The sequence below is a fragment of the Lytechinus variegatus genome, chromosome 1, assembly GCF_018143015.1.
Source record: "Lytechinus variegatus isolate NC3 chromosome 1, Lvar_3.0, whole genome shotgun sequence".
Taxonomy (NCBI): Eukaryota; Metazoa; Echinodermata; class Echinoidea; order Temnopleuroida; family Toxopneustidae; genus Lytechinus; species Lytechinus variegatus.
In genome coordinates, this window is record NC_054740.1 from 16,579,804 (window position 1) to 16,604,795 (window position 24,992).

The following is a 24,992-nucleotide window of genomic DNA, read 5'->3' on the forward strand; positions in this document are numbered from 1 at the left end:
TTCATCCAAACGGCTGTTTTCTTGTGTAGATTGATTGGATCGCAGAGTAATATATTTTAATGAATTAATGCTGTAATATTTGTTTAATATCTTTGTAGATGAATTCATAACGAACAATCATCGTATTGATTTTGTTTTATTCCTTTCTCACGGGATTATTTAGGTTTGATTGAATACTTTCAATACACATCTCTTTTTTATTGATATCATTATCTTATTGGACGTTATTTCAATATTGGATTAGTATCGGGCGCGATCAGTTTATTGTATGGTGGAGTTTTTATAAAGAAAACCAGCAGTAATTTACATCGCAAACTCATAATTTTCGGAGTTAATATTCGATTCTGCGAATGTAATTCAACATCAGCCTACCATGAGTAATTGCTAAGAATGTAAACTTCCCACAGAAAAATCCAAATGTTGTTTTGTGGTAGGTGATATTGGGGATGATTTTGATATATAAGAAGTTCTCACAATCACTACACAGACGCTTTCTGTAACATTGAGAATGAATTGTCAATAGCCCTTCATGACAAAGGAACATGTGTCAAAAATCACTGAATCAAAACAGCAATGTCGTCCTGGACTCTGGAAAAAACATTATTTACAATTTTTCGTCCGCTCCAGAACTGCTGTCCCAGTTTACAAATTTTCGACAATGACCACAAAGCTGTTCATTGTCATTTGACGGCCATTTGCAATAGATTCTTAACTCTCCAGCAAGTGCCTGCGTATAGTGGATGCAAAAGCTCGCTAATGACGACGACGACTGCAATAGTGTTGATGATGATCATGATGAATGATGATAATAATGATGATGATGGTGTGATGATGATGATGATGATGTGATGATGATGATGATGATAATGATGATGGTGGTGATGATTGTGATGGTGGATGATAATGATGATGATGATGGTGATGATGATGATGATGATAATTGTGATGATGGTAGTCGTTGTGAAGAACAGCTTTTACACTACAAATCTTTTGCATTTTATTTATTATAAAGCAACATGCTCCCAGAGTACGCACAGAACGATATCAGTAATTACACAGTCAACAATTGCCGAAAATTATCATTCTTTTATTTTAAGATATCATAGCTGCGAATATGAATAAACTTGGCCAATGTCCTCAGACATATCTACACGAGTATCGTCTACGCCATAGTTACGGCCACATCAGCGGTCAATGTCCAATCTAACCATGGTCGGTCACTGACTTTATACTGTCCGGTCAGTGCGTTTTACCATCCGTTAATAGGAATACTCATTGATTGCGTTCATGATTCAATTAGGGGATAAATGTCGCGTTTCAGAAAAATCAATATACTATACGTATGTGTTTGTAATATAATTGCATACCAGTGAGAGCTGGTATGCAATTCACCGTTTCTTGAATGCGGTTGACATGAAAGTGGAATATATTGTGTGAAGAGAGAATGTCATAAAACCATTTCTTTAATGATACATGTATTTGGTATCATTTTCATTCGAACAAAATACATCAATAGGAACATACATCGATTTTGATTTATAAAATGTAGCTAATATTTTTATCTCAGGTTATTATTCATGTTATCCAAGCATTCTCCTCCTGATCATCCACATCATCATAATCATCATCATCATCCTCACCACTATTTTTTTAACCACCTCCATTATCATTATCATCATCATCATCATCATTCATTATCTGAATTGTTCCTTATCATCATTATTATCATTGTCACTGATGAAAACTTGTGCGCCTATGGATAGCCATCTTCCAGACGTTAACCCCCCCCCCCCCCATCCCCAACTTTTATTATTTAGACTTTTGTACCGAATCCGTTATCACACACACAACTCGCACTATTAACATCATCTAAATTGCTCCCAACAAGAAAACGCTTTTGAGAAGAATGTTTGTCCCATCTTTTGACTGACACATATCATTCAAATTCTCCGATCAGACTGCATTATTTCGGTACGGATCCCATTGAATTGAAATTGCTTTCTAATTCTTCGCACCTCCCGACGATGAAAAGTGCAAATTACCAATCGGTGCGTACCAGTGTGAGAGCGCGCATACACGGCATCAGACAGTGTCGGTACGGCGTAGAAACGCGACAACTAAGAACGCGCGATTTTGCCCTCAGGCTGAGATCAAGCGATGACAATGTCCTCGGGGAAATATTCTGGAGGATTGAAGAATTAAAGATTGAACAAGAGAGTGGTCCGTGAGAGAGTGATGGAGACAACAAACCAACCAACATGATCAAAATTTAAAGATAAAATGCACACGCTGTTCGCAAAGTGTTTTTCAGTATCTCATTTGCACACTTAAAGGACGCATAATGCATTGCGGCGCCACGTCTATTCATGTAACTTTAAACAATGTGTTTTATTCTAAAGTTCTAAATGGATATACAAACAGAGTACTTTTACAGTCTCTCATTACTGAAGAAAATTTGAATTTCGAACAAATTTCGAAACAAAAACTACATGTTTAAAGGGATTATCGCAAATTATTTTTATGACAAAACATTGACAACGATTTGATTAAATCATCTATTTCATAAGTTTAATTAAAAGAGTTTCATCAAAACAATGGTTTGTGTCAGAGTTATGTATTTATGTGGTTTCCTCTTATTATAATTTTCTTGAATTGTATCAGAATGACTATCAACAAGATGAACCAAAGAAAGTGAACTACAAACGTTGGCTATAGATACTATTCTCGGAGACGATTATACAAGACAATGTCTTTGAATAAGAATTGCACTTGCTTGAATCTATAAGTGCATTTAAGGTGTGTTTTTGCCCTTAAGTGTCAAAGCAAAAGGCCTTTATCCGAGTTACAATTACTTGGTTTTGTTGAGGGACACAGGAAAGAGAAACAAGACCGTATGGAGCGGATAGATGAGGCAAAGAAATAAAAAACAAGGGTGACATCGTGCATACAAGGAGAAGTCATCTAGAAAGTAGTAGAAGAAAAAAAATGTTAGTCGAACTGGCAAAAAGTACACGTAGCCCTTCAGTGGTGCTGAAATAAATCGTTCTGTCTATTCAATCGCTTGCATCTGGGCCCAATGCACTCGATGAGAAGAGGAGTAAAGGGGGTGTAAATAAAAGAAAAAGGGGGAAGGCAGAATGAAGAGAAGAAAGAGGAAAGGAGGATGTGCCCTTTGAAACGTAAATGTGGTAGTTTGATTTCATGTATGTGTGCCTTAGCTAATGTCATTTGTTATTATAATTTGGAACACGCGTGAAGTAGTCGTTGTGATTGTATTGCCCCGTGTCTTGACGAGATTTTTTTTCTTTCTGGGGTTGGTTTGTAGGGTCTCTACTTTATCTCTTTCATACAGACAGACACAGCCTCTTCCAGACAAACATACCCTCCTTCACCTTTTCCTACACTCTCACACCTTCACACACACACACACACACACACACACACCTTCCCTCGCACGCACCCTCACCCATCCGGCCACATACACACACACACACACACGCTTTTTCGATCTCACACTACTTTGACCCTCACATGCTCAATCTTTTAAACGAATGTGTAATGTTTTCCCTTTTCTGTCAAGGCATGTTTGACGTTCGATATGTGCGACTATGCGTATGTATTGTTTTTGAATTCCATATACATTTCATTATTTCACTCATATTCACTCATTTGACGTGCTTGATAAACACAAGTTAAAAAAATGAAAGATAGAAATATTCGATGCTTGGTTGTGACTTTGTTTATAGCGATGATAACAATGACTTTTCACGGGGGGGGGGGTATTTGAAAAATAGACACTATAATAGCTGTGTTACAATTAACAGATATGTATAAAACTATACAATTATGATTATAACATGTCTCATCTTCGCGACGACAGTTATGATGTTGATGGGGGTTTACTGATATAAAAGCTGTCGTCGTGAAGAGACCTTGTCTTTAGATTGTGAGAACATTAAATAAAACATTTACAAGTAAAGCACTATAATCTGGAGACAGCACCAAGACATCATTAACAGTTTTTATTATATCCTTTTCATGATATTCAAGGAAAGGAATATATATAAAGAATGTACGGAATAGATAATAGTCATATACTTATTTAGGGTCTGAGACAACACTGAATGACTTTATCATGTTTATGGCTTTAGAGTAAATTAAATTGATTCCATTTAGCACTTAAAGATATTTCTAACAAGTCGTCGTCGGTGAAGATAAAAAGCTTAAAATGGTCACACTTTACATTTGTCCTTCTGGACAATTTCTTATCATTTCAAATTGATTTCAAATTGATGATTCTATTTTTTGGAAGATTTGCAGGCTAGAGCGTGTGAATGAGGGAAAATGAAATATGGGCATGATAGGGATAGAGCAAAGGAGAGAGATAGAAAGAGAGTGTAATAAGAGTAAGGGAGGGATAAGATAAAGGTGGATATGGAAAGATATAGGGGGAAGAGGAAGGAGGAGAAATGGACATTCAGACGAGGACATGATACATTTAAAAAAGAGAGACACAGAAATAATAAAATATAAAAATAAAGAGACGAAGAAATTGACAAAGGCAAAGAAAATTTGAGTAAGACATAGAAGAAGTAACTTTGAGGTAGAGGGAGAGAGAGAGAGGGAGCAGAGACAAAATATATATTCCGAAAGAAAATGGGGGGCTACGGATTAATGTGCTTTAAGTGACTTAAGTAATTTGGCGTTCACCAATTTAGAATATAGTCTTTGAGCGAATTTTCATAAATTTACAACCCATCGAGAAGACAGAATTCTGCGATCATTATATTTTCTCTATGTGTAATAACTTTTTGATTGAAATAATGTCGAAAGAAGAATTACTAAAGATCACGGCTTAAAAAAGTAACTCATTTTTTTTATGTACTTCAACCTTCAAAGAATAAAATTTATTAAATCTTTAACTTTTAAGTAACGATTGCTGATAGAAATATTGGCTTTAATTTTTTGATAGATTCTCCCTACATTTTAAAAGCCAGTTATTTCTATTTTTAACTTGGTTATCTTTCATTAGACTAAGATAAGCATTGTTTTGATCCTTGTCAAAATTACAGGTATTACAGGTCCATTCCGTTCTTGCTCCTGAATGGGACTCTCCGTTGTGTTTTTTAGGCATTTGTATCTATATTATTATCATCATTGTCAAGTTAGTTTTTGCATTGTTTCATTTTCATATGGAAATAGAACAAAACCCAACCATGTCATATCGGACCGAGGTGGAGAAAATTTTTTTTGACTATTCTTGTCAGAAATTGGGGCAGTCAATAGTAACATATTGTGTAAATGTAGCACATTTATACTTCCTTCATAACATGCAGGACAGCACCAGGCCAGGGCAACGTTGCATAAAAATTACCATTATGGTAACTTGCATGGAATCCTTGATTGTGATTGGCTGTTGATAAACGTTACCATGGTAGTTATATATACAGTGTATTTGAACATTTCTAACTTTACATCTACCGTAGATTAATACAGTAAGTTATATTGTATCAGGGGCGGTCAACATTTTTGGGAGTCGCTACATGAAGCAAATATAGAATGGATTTTTTGTTGTTGAATGACAAAATCAAAATTTCATTTTTCGTAGATGTTAGCCCACCTGTCAAACAAAAACATAAAACATGTTAAGTTTGTGTTTACGTTTGTCTTCATTTACATCCTTCGGTAAAAAACGTGATATAGGTAAATTCAAGGCAAAACAAATATTACTACTGAGATATGAAGAAAATTCAATACCCACATGTAAATACACCCACACCCACACACACACTGAAGCGAGAAAATGAGAACGGAAAGATAGATGGTGGGGGAGAGAAAGAGCGATGAAGGAACAGGAAGAAAGATAGAAACAACAACAAAAAAGAGAAGAAAGAAAGGTGGAGGGAGGGAGATAGAGAGAGAGAGAGAATAGGGGAAAGAAAAGAGTATTTCTAATTTCCCTTTACTCTTTACTGAGAAAAAGGAAGAAAAACACGGAATGAAATAAATACTTGTTTGAAAACGTGCATTTTTTTATGATTTCATCTGTCAATCATAACGTTGACTAAATACATTGCGCACGTGTCCAATGTGCAATATAAGAATCACAGACCAATGAAGCTAATAAAGTCTCAATATTCATTATTTCATCATCCATTTCATACCATTCTGATTTATGTTACATGTTGCATGGTTCGTGTTACGCCAGAAAAAGGCTGACAATCATCCAAAAATCACTCCATGTGTGCAGCTGACGACAAAAATGTCAGTTAAGTCTTAAGAAGTGATATAAAAACGAGAAGACTGTCAGAAGAATTTGAAGATTGTGTTTAAGGAGATGTCTTGATATTGCACGCAGACAGTTTGATACCGTGAAATATAAACCGGGCGCCGACTGCGCGCAAAGCAGACTTCGCGAGATAAGAGAGAGAGGGAGAGAGAGAGAAAGAAAAACAAGAGGGAATGTTTAACTGTGATATTTAATTTGTTGCTTCTTGCTAATCAGGGAGGCGTCCGAGACGGACGGCCAAGTTTATGGAGCTGTCTGAAGTCTCAACATTACCTGTGTGTCACCATTGTAAATTGGTTTTTAAACTGGTCAGCGTGGATTTCAGCCCAAACTTGTGATTAACTTAGGCAATGTTTCTTTATTCCTCCCTCTCTAATGCTCACTCTCTCTGGTAGACGTGTCATGCCCAGCGGAGCTCCGGCTTGCGCACACAAGCCGGCGGCGACTCGCGCTTGCGGAGAAAAGAAACGAATGCTGTCCAATGATTTGCTACCTCTGATGAGAGGAGCAAAGCATGTACAGTGTCATTTCCCGGTAAATAAACTCTCGGTAAACGTCATTTTTTTGTTATTTTTATCCTCCATTTAGATTCGTTGCCGTTTTGGCAAATGGCATCTGACGACGATTCCTCTCTCCTTTTCCCCTTTCACTGTGTTTGTGATGAGGGCTGACATGGATATACATAAGTATAATGTCTATCGTGGCGACAGCTCTTCCTATAAACTGGTCGCGAAGTTTTCGTCTAGTGTCTGAAGTTATCATCATTGCTCGTTCGTATTTGCATTGTTTAATACATCATTCTGAGACGTCGCAAAAATATCAGGGCCTGTCTAGAAGACGAAACAAAACAAGCGTTACATGAGCAGCAATCTGTGCTTGTCACACTGCCTTTTAAGCAAGTCACGATCCCCGCAATAATAATTAACCCGAAGAAATAAAAGAATCTGAAAAGAAAGTACGACATTTATTAGATTGCAAATCGATTTCGAGGTTGGCAAAACCGACAGTAAAGGTTTCTATTCTGGAGAAAACGGTCGAGTGTCATTTGGCAGTGGAAGGCTCGTGCTCTGCCCAGCGTTTGAGGCGGAAATGCGAGTCACGGAGAGGGTTGCTTTCTGCTCGTGTTGTAATAATAATCATCATCAATCGTTTATTCCCTTCCTCACCAATTATACCGCTTAACTTGTCGATACAATGCTATAACACAATGCCAGCGGTCGATTTCCACTTCATGTTTGTGCCTCGCTCTATACCACTTTACTCTTTCTTCTCCTGTTCAAGGCTTTAAAAGAATAAATTTGATAAGTGGATGAAAGGGATTGAGATCATGTCACTTTACTCCCTATCCGTGAATGCATTCGTTCCTATTAATGTTCACTGCCGATTCTGATATGAAAGTCAATCTTTTTCTCTCCTATGCAATGCAGAATGACAGCCACTTAACGAAAAATGAAAGATGATTTTCATTGAGAAATAAAAACTGAATTGACATCATGGCCTACACTTATACTCATGATATCCGGTTGTAGTAGGCTATCATAATGAAAAAGGTTGAATGCTGTGACATAGTGTATATAAACGTATAGCTAATTATATCTCGATGTTCTGGATTGCCTTTGAGTACAGGGTTTGGGAATTATAGTTATATAATTTAAATGAAATATTGGATTGAATACTCATAAAAAGATACAGAAGAAGAAAGAGTAGCATCCCCCTTTCACCTCGCATCGAGACAGACTGAGCATCTCAAACAAAAATAAACAGAAAATCAAACTTTAATGGGTGGGGCATAGGTTGTGATATAAATTATGTACTTGGAAATAACATATTAGTTGCTGCAGATACAAATTCAGACCAAAATATTACTGAATCATCCATCGACTATTATTACCAGATTGTTGTTGACCATTCACTTCAATACAATCCTGATTGATTACGCAATACTGACCTCGCACCCGTGTTCCATACATTTAACGATAATGACCATTGAAGGAAACCTACATATTGTATGAAATCAGTTATTAATGACTCATAATAGGAAGGGGTGAGAGATCATCACGATCAGCATTTTAAAGTGTGTATAGTTATGTTTCCTTATGATCAAATTTGCCAAAAAAATATAGCATAAAAGATGAAACTTATATTCTGGTTACTTTTATGTCAAAAGTCACGTTTGTTATTGATGCGATGAAAAAAAGACAACAATGAGAATAATGATGATGATGATGGTGGTGGTGGTGGTGAATGTAATCATAATCGACGTCGTAATACTTTGGTTGTGAGATATACATGAATTTTCATATCAAAACGTTAAGACCTGAACATTATAGCACTTATGCACATAACATTGTGCGGTATTGATGATAAACTGCCAATTGAAATCGGTGGGTAGGTCTAACCACGGTAACATCAGTGTAAACTAAATCTTGAAATATCAGGTAAGTTTAATTCAAGAATTGACAATTCCATCATTATTTGAATAAAAATAAAGTAAGAATTGAAAATGGTATTGTAACATGGTTTTATAAAATCAACACAAAGAAACGGAAAGATCGTTATGTTTACAGTACATAATCTCATTACAATTCTTTAAATGATTCATTGCATGTAATGCATTGTTGATTTAAGCATCTATGAAAAAAAAAGATCTTCAAGTCAAACGACCAGAACCCGCCAAAACTTACTCCATAATCCCTGGTGTTTGGGGAGAAAATACAAAGAGAGGAGACTGGGTTAGGTGACTGTAGTATTCAATCAAGTAAAGCTGAAATAAGAAACAACATTTCTAGACGAAAGCTATAATTAAATCGCATCATTTGATATTTCTGCCCAAGTAATCCGGCACATGACTTCGAGCTAGTATTAACGATCGGGCAACTTCTCGAATTAAGACTCGAATTACGCGTCTACTTGGGATCATTCTATACATGGTATCGGAAAGCGAAAAATAAAAACGAAGAGGGATGATCTTGGAGAGGAAAGAGGAAAGATCGAAAGAGAAGTAACGGAAATATCCGATCCATTCTCTTTCATTTTTCTTTCCGTATCTTTTAATAGCTCACGATACATTAGAGAATGATGATATTCGTCAAGACAGTCAACGCGAAGAATCAACCGCAGGAATGCTGTAAAATCATCGATTTTATGTAAAGTTTAGATAAAATGACACATAACACACCTGGCATGTCGATTAGCCAGTTGTCTCTCTGACAACTGTCTTGTGGGATGCTACTGTGAACCATAGTCTTTTTATTAAACAAATACCAATTTTCAGTTTATTTCTGTCATATTCCAACATTGTAACAAGTCTTGGTCATAAATGAATCTGCGAAATTGTATGGCATCACAAATAAAACTCAAAGAGATAGATTCTAAAGGCTTCTAATAATAAACTATGGATTAATATATCTTTTAAACTTCATTTTTTTACATTCCTGTAACACTTCTTCTTTCTAATCAAATTTGACATTTTTTTAACATTGGCAATTCATTTATACTATACTAAATCTTATCATGTCAGAATTGTAAGTGCAGATGGAGTCTACCTTGAAACAATAACTCTTAAATTCAGTCACAATTAAGATTGTATATTTCGTCTTCAGTTATCGAAGTTATCACATTTCCTTGTCTTGTAATCAGTTTAACTTTGCGGATTTTCGAAATATTAATATCGGATTTATCACCAATAAACGGTCACGTGTTTAAAATTAAATTTTGTGTGTATTTACTGGTTGATAAATATATTTAAGTTTTACATCATATACCTCTAGCGAGTCTAGCAATAAGATGAATTTCGCTATTTTTCATCTCAACATTTTTGTCATTCATTATAATTTATTTTTTTTAGATGTAGTTGTTCATCATTCATGACTGGAAATAACAATGTTGTTTCATGTTTCAGAGAGCCCGGATATAAAAACAAGACGTCGGAACTGTTCTTCATTAAAAGAGACTCATTTCATACCTTTAAATCGAAATAAAAACCTCCTCGCGGCGGCTCGATTACAGTGTCTAAGCTACTAAAGCGAATCAATCAGGATATATACACTAATCTAGGCACATGTAGCGACATTAAATCTTTCTGGGCGCATTATATGATACCGCTCATCCTCGGGACATGTCCAACAGAAGGCGCGAATAATTTGATTACAAAAATATAGCAATCCTCACCCTTCTTTACGCATACTACAAGAAACATACTGGTCGCGGTATCACTATCTATCCGATACGAGCTGCGTAACCGAATGAGGTAGGGAAAATTGAGACGAAAGAAAGCTGGGAGAGATGTAGAGAGACACACATATGAAGATATTATTTCAAATCTATGACTACAAGGGATTTGAGTAGTGTTTATTCGAGGTATTGATGGTGTAAGGTTGCCGCCATGCTAAAGTTTTAAGAACGCTCCTTGTATGAGAAAGGAGCAATCTGCTTCTTTGGAACAGATTGTATTATTTTTGTCAAATGTTTGCCATTATCACGTTCGACCTTTTTTATGGGATAGTCTCTCCCAGCAGACGTTCAGTTGACTTCGGTGAGGGAAAACACAGACGTCTAATTAGACACTATTTTGTGAAGAAGTAATATTTAGTGGAGACGCACATGAAATGCATAAGCACAGAGACAGACGAACATTAATGTTCATCATTTTACAATATTATCTCTTTTCTGTCTCTCACTCGACAAAATATTTCTTGATGATATTGTCTAGCTCCAATATTTCTACCTCACAGAAAGTGAAGACCGTAGTCGTCATTATGAATAACTTAACACTGCACTCAATTTTTCAGACTTATATTCATATCAAAACAAAATGCGTGAAATTAATGGTAACCAGCAATAATAGATTCAATACAATTTTACCTCAACTCTCTTTGGTCCATTCAAAAGAATATTTCCTTTCTTCTACCTCTCTCTCTCTCTCTCTTTCTCCTTTGTAGGTCCTGTATTTATTATATCTCACTCATATAAATCAAGTATATGTATATTTCTTAGTTCACTAAAGCGTTATGGAGAGGGTGAGAGAGAGAGAGAAAAAGAGAGATGAAAAAAATAGTATATATGTTTGGAGGGAGAGCCGGAGAGGGAGAGATAGAGAGAGGGATACCAAGGAAAGGAGGTGGGACACAGAAAGAGAAGGGAGGGTGTGATGGTGACAAATGTTGACTCAAACACTTGGAAGCATATACTTTTATTTATATATTAATATGATCAAAGTGTTTGAGATAGATAGGACCAAGGCGTGATTAGGGATACCAGTGGAGGCTCCGGGGGGGGGGGGGGGAGGCAAGGGACGGCTGTGCACCTTTGAGAGCCATAATCAAAATTTGTAATGTTAATATCCCGTCTTTACCCAAGTGTGCCCCCCATCTTGAAAGTGACGACTTTTTTTTTGCTTGTCAAATTTTCATCGAGAAAATGTGCCCTCTCTTGAAATTATTTTTAGATCCACCCCTTGGGGAAGCAGACCATAATTATACACAAGCAGTTACTCACTCTGATTGTTTAATATGAAAAATAAATAGGTGTACTTACTTACTTGCCATATATCTGTATATATTGTCCCGTTAGCACGAATCGTCGATTTTTTTTTTGGGGGGGTCAGTGAACTTTCTTTATTGTATGGCATTTCTTTCTGAATCATGATCAACTTTGCGTGAAAAAAAATGATCCAGCCAAAACACATGAGAATGAATATATTTGATGAAAACGATCTCAATCATGTACCGTATTATGAGTTAATCAAAATTCACTTCTTTATATGTGTGTCATGTGGAATATATCGTATAAATGGGACAATATGGAAGCAAGGGTTGATAAATGCCTTGTTGCACGCATAACTGCCGTGACGGGATCGAACCACGAGGTTTTAATATCTCGTCTTAAATCGCTCGGTTAGGTCAGTCCATACTTACGCGCGTGCATACCCATACGGAATACAGAGGGGTAAACGAATCCTGACCCGCATGAGCATGCACACACACACGCACAACCTACACATCCACCCACCCACACACACACACACCATACCAAGGAGACGGATATTGTAGAGAGAGATGAGGGAAGAGACTGTCACAGGTAGGCACACCCACCCAAACTCCCCAACTCACACACTCCATAGCATCCTTACACACGTACACACCCACACTGAAAGGTGCAATACAAAGGAAACATTAATAGCGATCGTTTAAGCTCTTATATAAAAAATATAAGGACTACATTTACATCTTCAGAAGATCGCAGGTGTCGAGAGTGCATTATCATTCATTGTATACTTCGTGCCTTGTTTTACAATCACTTCAATTATTTTTAGGGAACACGACTGATCTTGATGTGTGAGATATGCAAAAATATCAGAAAGAAGTTGGGAGAGAGAGAGGGGGGGGGGGGCGGTGTGAAGACGACTGAGAACTTTGTAAAGCGGTTTCTCTTTTGAAGATGTGCTATGATTATGTCAACAAGCAGCTTCGGTCAAAAAATCGGCGTATAATAATTGCCATTTTATTCTCCTACCGTTTTCATTGCTTTGTCCCCTTTTCAGCACGTCCAAAAGAAATACCGATGTCTTTGAAATCCTGAGCCAATAATAATCGACTGTGCCAAGTCGACCTTCAGGCCTGTCAATGCCTCAATTATTCAAAAGCGAATAGCAGACATAATTCTGCAAAGCTGTGATGTTTTCCTTGCACTCGTTCATAAAATCCATTCTTTTTCTTGGTGTGTGCGATTGTAACAGTAGTGGTGTTATCGTTCCTTTCCTTCATTATTTGAAATGTACGCTTAAATGAACGCAATATTAATACCAATTCATACACAATCATTGCACGTGCGTTGGTAATCATTTAAACAAACAAGTTCGGGTTTACGTAACTTAACACTGAGATATGATATTGGTTTTTCCTTCCAGATTCGAGGAGAAAAGAATGTAACGGTTTGTTTCGGGTGACTGGAGAATAGTGAAAGGGCTATTATAATACTGTCAAAATGATTAGCGACATATCAGAACTCAGTAATCCTATCGTATTTCGTTTGTCTTCGAATTTTGAACTTCAAGGTTTGACACGTTTAAATGCAATGAGGGATAATAGTTATTTTACAGAGGATGGGGATGGGGTGGAGCACTGTTAAAGTAAACATTTCACATATTCAACATAAAAAGAAAAATAAGTGAAACGAAGTTGAAATTATAATTTAAGGCTCATTTGGAGAAAAAAAAACACGTATGGCAATTTTATTTACCTAGGTACATGAAAAACACAACCCAGATATAATATGCACAATAAAAGTGGTGAGCAAATTAGGGATCCAGTGATTTTGTCCCCTAAATATATCTTTTGTAATATATTATACAGTAATTATTGTATCCAACACTGTTAAACAAGGTTTGGCGTGATTATTGCACTGTATAGAGTCTTATGATAGGAGAGCTTCCTTACAATAATATTTATATCATCATTACATTGCATATCAAAAAAATCAGAACCTACATTATCGTCGGCTCTCTCAAGTTTACACTACCGATGTTGTTTATGGTTATTTTGTGAAACTATAAGTCAGATTTAGACATTTCATAGATTCTTATGAAAAATGATAATTTTGAAAGAGCAACTTTAGGAAAAAATGTAATTAAAAATATGTTTAGATGTACCCAGTTTGAATTATCACTTAGAGACACCTTAATGGTTAAATACTGTTGTCAGTTGTCCTTCTAATTCCGAATTATTACAATTGACTGAACTTAATATAGCTTTAGATTAAGCAATATTAGTATCATGCTGATGATAAAGCAGAATCATCACTTTATACCTTCCATAACAACTAGCAGGCTACACCTTAATCTCTTAACCCATTAGTATTACAATGACTAAATCGCTGACCATTTTTTCTTTTCTATTCCTCAAATGCAGAAAGTTCATTACAAATTCGAGAAGATGATTTTCTATGGGGCCCCTTGATTTCTGTTGAAGCAACTTCTTTTTCCTTTTGATGATTATTTTCCACACGATCTGGGTGGAAAATTACTTTAAGATGTGGCGGCACGGAACTTGTCAAAAAGCGATGGCAATTTTGAACCATTAACACGAAGTCAAATGGGCTGTCTTATGACTCTTTTTCGTTACTTCTATCTGCTGCTTTCCCTTTTCATTAATAAATGTCACCTTTTTTAGTATTGATTCTCGAGGTAAACCTAGTGGATAACGATAACCATGATAACGGAAATAGCCGTAACACGTTCGCTCGTTTGTAATTGGCATTAAAGCAATCAATGTTTTAAATGATCATAAGATTTAGTTTGTTTTTTTTTTGTATAGCCTGTCTTTGGGAAACCATCTTCTACTAAAGTAGTCGCCTATGTTCATCAAACAACCATAAAGTTATATGCATATTGTATATTATCAGCTAAAATTCAGCTCTCTATATCCGTGATATCCTTAATCCAGTTAATGCAAATTGAATGCACGTTGGAAGAGGAAAAAAAATCTGAACAGAAGAAAAAGATGGTTTCGTTGATGACAGTTAAACTTTATGACAGTCTCGATAAAGTATAAAGCATTGTCAACCCTGGCTACAAAAAATACAGTACTATACATGTTCTTATCCTGATCCTATACTTGTCTTCATTGCCAGCAGGAAATATCAGGTTTTAGTAAAATGGTGCTATAATTTTGTACCATAGTATCGAAAGTGGCATACCTCAGGGAAGTGTCCTCTGGTCTCTTCTCTTTTTAAAATGCACCATAGGGTTAGGGTCTTCAAGTACTTTTTTCAGATCTTTTGGTCGATGAAGATTTCTTTAAAAAAATGATATTAGGGTGCTTATCATGCCTATAAGCCGTTGCAACTTCTTGAGGATTATTAAAAAACGAAGACTATAAATCGTCAGGTTTAATGACAAAGATAGTAAAACAATGATACATGTGATGATAAAAATGCTAATTTAAATCATAATAATAATATTGATAATAACGATAATAACAAGAACAACAACAACACTAATAATGATAAGAAGAAAAATAATAAATTCAATAGTAATCATAGTGATAGTGATTAATAATATGATAATTATGAAAATATTATCATCGTTATTATTATCAATATTATTAATCATAATGATAATTGTAATGAAAATAATGAGAGTACTAATAATAACAAAATTTCATAATGGTGATGACGAACACGATGTGTGAATGTATTGTAAATGTGGCGATCAAAGTTAAAAACTGTCTTCCATTGCATGCATGCCCTTTAATATTATAAAAATGAATGTACTTCATGCTCAAATTGCGAAAGTCAGTATTATATTTCGGCCACATCCAAATGCAAAATTAAATCGATGATTTACAAAAAGAAACATAATTGAGAGTCGTGAAAACTAACTCAAGCGGCAAACACCTGGTATGTTTCCCGGCTTAAAATTGATCACGCATTTTCTGGCCTGCCTTTGTTGAATTTAACAGATCTCATTGCAATAGCAATCCAATATTTAATTCCAATGATAACACCGAATTGTTATTGCTGCTTCCCGCCCGCCTCGGCTAGCCGGCGATGCTATACCCCGGTGCGAGAGTTATTGCATTTTGTCGAGGATAAACGAACCGATATGGCAACATTGAATGTCACATAGCCCATCTTGGTGACAAGAAAATTGCCTTCTTATCGAAAAATGTGCGAAATACCTCGTTTTTCGCGCCAATGTCTTTTGAAACATACGAGATTGTAACCTTGTAAAGCTGCCCACTTTGTTATTCTTTTTACTTCCTCTTCTCTCTCCTCCTCTCTCTCCCCCTCCATCTCTCCTGTCTCTTCCTCTCTCTTTCTCTTCAAAATTGAAGGCAGACAAAATTGATGAGACTCCATGGTCGTTGGCTTTTGCTCGCGTTGTTCCAAGGCGTAAATACAGCATTCATCTTCATTTTATTTCCCCTCATAATTTTGACAATTTAAGTCCAATTCAGCCATTTGAAACCCCATTACTTCCCCTTTTGGAGTTGAAGATAGACGCAGAAAAAGAAAATACATCGATTTGTGTCAGTAGAAATAATCAGAATGAATTGAACGGATTGCGTACGAGGCGTGTGGGAGATTTGGGGGCCGTCAGATTCGTCACTTTGTAAATCCTCACGCTGGATCGTACGGAATCGGCATTTACGCGGCAAACCACAAATGACTCTCCAATTACTACGAATCTTTTGAAACGCATTTCTTGCAATATCCATTGTGACTTCAGGAATATCCAGTTGACACTTTCACTTGAGAAGGAAGAATTCATTCTAATTAAAAAATAATGCCATTTGTAAGAGGTCGACGTTCAGGCTTTAAAAAAATCATGACGGATGTATCTTTAAAGACAGTCATTTACAAGTTGTTTGAACTCTCATCGGGGAGAATGATAGAGATTTTTAGTTATAAAAGTCTTTCATCCTGTGGGGTTGTTTGAGATATAAGTCTTTTAGAATTCAAGAAGTCATTTCAACCTTTGTGGACAGAGATAATCTCCACAGATTCTTGGTAAGGTGTAGTAGAGATTTATTTCTACTGTTAAAGGTAAAGTCCACTCCCGGAAAAGTGTTGATTTGAATAAACAGAGAAAAATCAAACTAGCATAATGCTGAAAATTTCCTGAAAATCGGATTTGAAATAATAAAGTTAAGACATTTTAAAATTTCGCCGATTTTTCACAAAACCGTGATATACATAACTCAGTGACATGCAAATGAGGTAGTCGATGTTGTTCCTCACCATTTCTTTTGTTTGTTTGAATTATGCAATATTTCATTTTTTACAGATTTGAAAATAAGGACCAACTTGACTAAACCATGTAGTATCAAACTGCTAATTCCACATGTTCAGAGAGGAATTAATCATTGTTTCACTTGAAAATGAGGAAAAGTTAGAATATTTCGCATTTCATGTAATAAAATACAAAAATAGTGAGTGGATGACGTCATCAGTCTCCTCATTTGCATGCCGACCAGGACATGCATATTACTGTTTTGTGAAATTGAGTGAAATTTTGAAATGTCATAATTTTCTTATTTTACATCCGATTTGATGAAATTTTCAGTGTTATGCTTGTTGGATATTTCTCTTTAAATTCAAATAAAATTTTTGTTGAAATGGACTTGTCCTTTAATTTTTATCCAAACACTCGAGAAAGAGGCTCCAAATAAACGCTCATTATATTCACATAAGTAAAACTGAAAACCAGAAAGTATTAACACATTGAAATGTTTGATAATAGTACTGCATTTCTCTTTTCTTTATTTCATTCTTTTCGTACTACATTTTAATATTTTATTATAAAATCATTGTGATCGAGGGCTTTCAAACTCACTGAAATTATCAAAACAAAATAACCTCTCGTCATGTTGGTTTTGAACCATTTGAATTTTATTCTGAAAGTAATCCGTTAATTTGTCCAATAATGAGGTCTTGTTTTATTTCCCTTAATTGATAAGCAAGACATCCTTTTGTTTCCACTGTCTTACTTAATCGGAAAACAATCTTTGCTATAGTTTCCGATCAGTTTGTCATTTTGGTTTCAATTTGTTGAAGAACTTGTCAATTCTACTTAATACGTATGCACGAGTGGCGGCAAGTGTATTTTCTTAGGCAGCAAGATGGGCCCAAAGTTGACGGGATTATTTCAGTAAAAATATAGGGGGTTAGTTCTTCGATCAACCCCTTTTAAATGCTATTCTGATCTCTTCTTGCTTCCATTTCCTTTATTTCATTTGTCATTAGATTTAATTTATTTTCATTTTTTGGATCACTTTCAAACTTTGGTGGTCGCCTCTACCCTTGTGGCGCCCCCACTTGCGTATGATTCAGATTCATTTAGATATATGTGCGTATGTACATGTGTGTATGTGTGTGGGGGGAGGGTGTCTTCGGAGTTGGTTGGGTGATTGTGTATATGTTCTGAGGGTGACAAAAGGTAGTGCGCATCTTTGTTTAGGATAGGAATGTGTTATATGAAAATGATTTGAAAATCAATGGTAAATTCGTTAGAAAGTGTTGGTAGCTCAATTATAAAACAAAAAACGACAACAACATTTTACCAACTGTTGCCGAAAGTAATGACATATCATTTCACGTCTTACGAATGCACTATAGTAATGATTACAAAATGTGAATAAATGTAACCTTTTCCTGCTTAACTACTAGTATCTATTCAAACGGATGATCACTATTTTCGATCTGCTTTATACTTATATGCATAACTCAGGTTTACCATGAATTGCTGATGTTGTTCATACGAATAGAATGAAATGAGTATAATCATTGTTTACATGGATTGGATTTATTGAAAGTGCTCTCATATAAACAAATCATGATATTTTCTCTATTAACTTCTTTATGATAGGGTAATTAGGATAGGAATGTCAGGGTTTTGTGCAGCCCCCCCCCATCATCATATTATTTCCCCATTCATCCGATATAGACCCTGATGGTGGCGTCGGGGTTTGGTCATTACTCTCATATTTCAAGTTGAGGGCTGTAGGTTCGATTCCAAGCCATGGCGTTTTTTTTCCTTCACCAAGAAATTTACCAATAATGTGCTGCACTCAACCCATGCAGGTGAGTTGAATGGTTACCAGATAGGAATTTATTTCTTGAAACGCAGTGCGCGTAACAGCTGCTCTGCTAAAGCCATATGTTACTGTAGAGCGCTTAGAGATTTCTGATAATTTTCATTCTTGGCATATAAAACTGATATTTACGAGACCTGAACAAAAATGAATGATACTAACTCTAATTTCACTCTGGGTAGCCACCAACTATCAAGCGGGTCCTGCATAACATTATGTTATTATCGCCCTTCTCTATCATGTCTATATTCTCAAAAGGTGAGCCCCTGACAAAAAGGGCAGAAGATCACATTTTCCAAGTCTTTGGTATATCACTCGACAGGGGATCGAACCCCGACCCCCGCTCATGAGGCGAACGCTCTATCACTGAGCCAATATGTAAAACAGATAACTTCAGTTTCCATGGGAACTCATTAATGATACTTGAATCATATATGTTTACAGGTAGCACTTATATTATATTGCGATTTTAATATAGCCCACATCCGGGAAGGGATGTGATAAGACGCATGAAAATAGCGACATGATATAACCCTATATATATTAACTTTTATAAGAGTGTGTATAATGTAGGATTTGAGTTTTTCGTTATAAAAAAGTATTACCTTATCGTCATTTTCATCATTTTTGGAGGATGTGCTGGTAAGAAGCTTCAATTATCGTTGAAAGTAGAAGACTGTTTTGAAAAGAAATCGTTTTGAAGATTGTTTTGAAAAGAAATTATGGTAGCTGCCTATTCTGCTAATATGGTATTTTCCATAACCATGGCAATCATGATAATGACAAAAATTCATTTTTTAATATATATATAAAACGGGCCGCATGTTACATTTTCTAATTGAGCCCCCCCCCCTTGCTAAATCACAGCTCGATCCTGATTACATCAGTTTTGAAGAATGACGAAATCCTCAGCTTTTGGACATAGCATCCCACATTGTTGCCTGTAAAATGTTTAATGCGTTTACAGTGTCATAGATTTAAATAGCTGACCTATTCTATATTACAATTTTTTTTTTGGGGGGGGGGGTCATAATCTCAATAGCACACTCTTTCCCTGCACACGCAGTCTATTTTTGCTTCGTAAAATGGAAATTTGGTATCCGTATATTTTATAAATATAACACGAATCATTGTTTTATTAAAACATCCCCTTTCCCATGTTCCCCTTTAAAATAACGTGAGCCTGTTCTTAGATATTGTATCTGAGTTAAGAAAATCATCAATCTCTCTTTATTCCAATAGCGTTTCCCTTATTTGTAGTACATTTACCCTATGCAGTCGTGTTCATATTAACGACAAACATAATCCCGTGTTAAATGTGCTACGTAAACACAATACGAAAAGCTAGAAAATGGTTGAAATGAAAGCAGCAAAAGTGCTTAAACACATAAAGAGATTGAAATTAAGAGCTCCATTTAATCAACGGTATACATTATGTAATTAATCGACGTTCAAATAACAGTGCATTATAGCCGGAGATAGATATTTCTCCCTTTTTCTTTTTGTTTGGTTTGAGCTCATTACCATGATCATCATCACTGTTCAAACCAGGATATTTTGTATACAGTCGATTAAACATCATCTACTCATACCATTCCATCTCGGCGACCTTGATCTCAAGTTGATAAACCGGTTGTCTCTGCACCATTGCGGTCTTTAGAGGCACCCATTGTTATTTCTTTTGACAGAAGTAATTTGCTCGCTTTTTCGAATCGCAATAGAATAATGGAAACGCGAAGTGCATTAGTAATTGCAGCTTTTATTTGTTCTCAAGCGAGATAATTGCCCGACTATTTAACCAAAGAGAGGGAGAAAAAAAAAAAAACCGGGAAAAGTGCTTTTTGTTCATGCACTATTGGAGCTGGGTGACTTCGTTTCCGATAGAGTTCGTGTTTTTTTTTCGGGGGTGGGGGGGGGGGGTGGTTAGTATCCATGAAATCCAAATGATATTTATTTTCCCTGAACTTTTCTCGAGCTCTATCCAATATCTTTCTCTCTCTATTGGAATGTGTATGTGAAGGTGTGCGTATGTGTGTGTCTCTATTCCTCTGATCCCCTCTCTAATAGGCCTACGTGTGTCTATCTTTTACATCTTTTTCTCTACCCCCCCCTTTCTGTGTATGTATGTGTGTGAGCCTGTTTCTTATTATTCCCTCTGTCTATCCCTCACCTTCTGCACCCCCTCTTCCCCAACTCCCTCTCACTCACCCCTGCTATTATTTTGTATCTTAACATAAAACGCATTCTTCTCACCAGAGATCGAATTGTATCTTCTTTTTCTTTTTTTTATACGGCATCGATTTCTCTTCGTCATGTTCGTTCAGCATTTTGCCCAAGGTCGTTATTTTTGTCAGCGAAAAGCCTACTCCCTATGGTAATTCTCATTGGTTATATTCCAATTATAGATGTGGATGGTGGGCTTAAACTAACAAACAGTTGTGGGTGGGGGGGGGGGGGGGTAGAAAAAATCATATCTTTCTGTTATGGTTTTCTAACTTAATGCAAGAATCTATATAATTACTTGCAGTTTGGCTCCCAGTAATTAACCTTAAAATTTCGGTTACAGTTTATAAGCAGAAACCTGCCTAACTGTAGGCCTCTATTGAAAAGGTAAATAGATAATTATTGACAGTATTATTATAATTTAATATTCGAGCGATTTGTCATAAAAATGTCACTGAAATATTATGTTATCACTCTATGATAGAAATGGAAGAAAGAAAACGTTTATTTGAAATGAAATGGGCTGAAATATATCAATACTAGCCTGGTATGTATAGCACTTAAAATTACCAATTGCAATGAGTAACATGTTCTAAATTCGCAAACTTATTTTTTTCAAGTTCTCTTTTTTTTCAAGCGCTCTGCTCATGATGACAATCATCCAACAATTGTAAATGTTGAAATTTATAGATCACATTTTGTTTAGAATAACATTTTATTTAATCCCTTTTTTCTTTATGATTCATGCCTAGACGCCCCCCCAAAAAAAACAAGTCAGTAACAAGTATATTATATTTGTTAAAAATAAAAAAAGAGTATATTATACGAATGTCATGAATGCAGAAAAAACAACAAATCAAATCAAAATTAAACAGAATAAACAAATGAACAAAACTGAAAAGAAAATGAAGTTTATATTCATTCATTTACATTTCATTTACTTCCACAATAACGGAATAGAGTTTATATTTATATCAAAAAATAAATATGAAAAATGCAATTGAAATTACATTAAGATATAACAATAAAATGCATTCATTAAAAAGTTGAATAATTATTGATAATCTTGAAAATTTAAAGCTGTCTTGTGGGGGTAACCTTGTGAACACTGGGGGAAGAATAACTTGTGAAACATGTTCCCTATATAGCATAAATATGTTATAATTGTTGATAACGATAAAAAAATAAAAATATAAAGAATCATAACAAAGGATACATCAATAACAGCTATTACTTAATGTTGCAAGCAAATGCAGTTCAGTTGATTTCACCACAAACTAGATTTTCTTAAATAAAGCATAAAATGTGTAAAATTCATGCAACTTCGTTTACTATGCATGTGAACTAATAGTTTATTATTGAGATATTGAAACAGAAGCTGGACATCTTTAATAAGAAAATAATCAGAAATGTCGAATAAACATTTGAAGTCAAACATTTCTTTCTTGTCTGAAATATAACATCTAATCTGTTATGACACAACTGATAAATGGCACATTTCACATAATCTTTATATGAATATGCTTGAAAATCAAAACTATATCAAAAAAAAAAATGACTAGAAAATGGGCGATAAAAGGCAAAAAAAATGATTGAAGGGGAAGCAACAGAGATTGAGAGAAAGATAAAAAGGAAAGAAAGGGTGAGAGTCTCTCAGTGAGAGAAACTTGTTTTTCCAACTGTTTTCATGCAAGTCATTTGCATGAAAATAAATCTTCATATGTTCATATAATCAAAAGTGGTTGTCATACTTCTCTTTTTCCCCCTTATGCCGACGAGATCATGTCATTCTTGTCAGTTTGATGTGTGCGTGTGTCCCTGTGTGTTGGTTGGTTGGTGAAGATGAAAAAGCTGCTCAGAAACTGAATAATTAATTGATGTGCCTCGCTCACACCTTACCTTCCTTGCGTAAATCCCAAAAGATACATTCTGCGCAGAACGCTGCGATTTAGCACTTACAAAATATATTGACGCTTTCACCGATATGAAAACTAATGGCAGAGCTTACCTCTGATTCGATGACGGTCGTTCAACAGTGCAGTCAAATTAACGTAATGTAAACTTTTTAAGACGCGTTCATTGCTAAAACGGGGAGTCAAAAGTACAGTGGGATGATAATTTGCTTTTAAAATACTTTATTTCAATTACTTTTATATTAATTCACAACCAGATAATAACCTGTGGGCATATAAGTATATATCATGATAAAATGCTACTGTGTAGATTAAACCTTGCCTAATTTAAGAGAATACCAATTTCAATCCTACGCTATAACACGCTTCGGGAATTTTGAACATCCCTTCTTGGTGAGTGGAGTGACCCAAATTATGACCCTTGTAGATGTTTGGATTTACACGTGAAGAACCAATGTGGAGCATTTATTGTCATTTGCAGACCGTGATCGCTTTGGCCGCCGCGTAAGAACAATTCTACACAAATCGCCAGACTATAACCTCAACTACCAGCTGAGCTTTGAGGAGCGAGTGAAACCGCGCGTGGATCGTATTAATTCATTTATTGGAAGCTCACTCTTGCTCTTGCAAGTTCCCGTCATTCTACCGTTGCTGTTTCGCATCTCCGCAAGTGGTTCTCGTGCATCGCTCCAATTGCTAAAGAAGTTTTGTTTTTGAAGTCTTGGGCTTTTGGATTGCAAGTGCAAGAAAATGGGAAGTCCACCGCCTACTCAGGTTCCCCTCAGCAGTGTTTTGTACAAGCTGGACAGGGTAGCCTACAGCACCCCGCCACCAGTCAGCAACGATCCTGCCAACAACGAGTGCAAACTCATCGAATACCGAGGGGCAAAAATTGCCAGTTTTAACATAAATGGAGATGTTATGATCTGCTTGCCACAAGCTTTTGAATTGTTTCTAAAACATCTCGTTGGCGGACTACACACGGTATACACAAAGTTGAAGAGACTTAGCATCACCCCTGTGGTCTGTAACGTTGAACAGGTTCGCATCCTGCGGGGACTTGGGGCGATCCAGCCAGGAGTGAACCGCTGCAAACTACTCACCAGGAAACAATTTGATATTCTCTACGAGGATTGTACAACTGCTAGGTAAGGTTTAACATGGATGATTTAGAATATTATTTTGATGAAACTTGTTCGAGTCTAGTTTAGTCAATGATGCATATCATGTCAGGACAGGAGGCTGTGGCTGGATCACTGGGCCTTTAGTTCGGGAAATAGCGCGGAAATTCTCGCGAAAATATGAAAGATCTTTTGACCTTTATTTTATAAAAGAAAAAAAAATCTATAAACAAAGAGTCGTACACATTGCGCCTCTGACCTTATAGGCCTACGCTATTAACGATATATTGCAAATAATGCAATTTGTCTAAAACTTATGTTTATATGAAAAAAACCCAATTAGGATGCTTATTTTTGTCTCTTGATAGCAATGACCAATGTGCGCTCTGCGATCGCGGGAGAGAATGAAACTTGTCTCTCACTCAGCTCAGACCTGTAAATGAGATGGGGAATAGAATTAAAGCATTAACTTTTAAGATTAGTTATCAAGTTTTGTGTTCTCGAATCGGATGAATTGCGATGATATTTGAGAAATGTACCATTTAGCATTCAATCCATGCCTCGTGTTTAGCGAGCCGTTTATAGATAGAGCATGGATTGTTGCCCTCTGCTCCGGTGCTGCACAGTGCACATCGGCTCGTGACCAGCGGAGCGCGGAAGCAGCGGGGTGCTTCCCCGGCAGTAGCCAGTCAGAGTTCCGCTACATATCTCGGCTTGGCGCTGGGTGCATGATACCATAAACGTTATTGTATCTAATTACTTTCCCTCCAAATAAATAATGTTCATGTTTTGACTCGGAAGGAAAGATGATGCATCAGTCAAATCACTTCAATTTTTTTCTCTTGTAGAAACT

At 36.0% G+C, this 24,992-nt stretch overlaps 1 protein-coding gene across 1 annotated transcript; it reads left to right on the top strand.

Annotated features, from left to right (window-relative positions):
* Positions 1–23,385: 23,385 nt before the first annotated feature.
* On the top strand, positions 23,386–24,437 carry LOC121407319 (dachshund homolog 1-like). Its single transcript, XM_041598358.1, has one exon. It carries the CDS (start codon positions 23,769–23,771, stop codon positions 24,168–24,170), a length of 402 nt encoding a protein of 133 aa, XP_041454292.1. The 5' UTR covers positions 23,386–23,768; the 3' UTR covers positions 24,171–24,437.
* The last annotated feature ends 555 nt before the right edge of the window (positions 24,438–24,992 follow it).

What these genes read in the sequence shown, in the direction of transcription:
- LOC121407319 (XM_041598358.1), top strand. Translation starts at nt 23,769, where the DNA reads ATGGGAAGTCCACCGCCTACTCAGGTTCCCCTCAGCAGTGTTTTGTAC.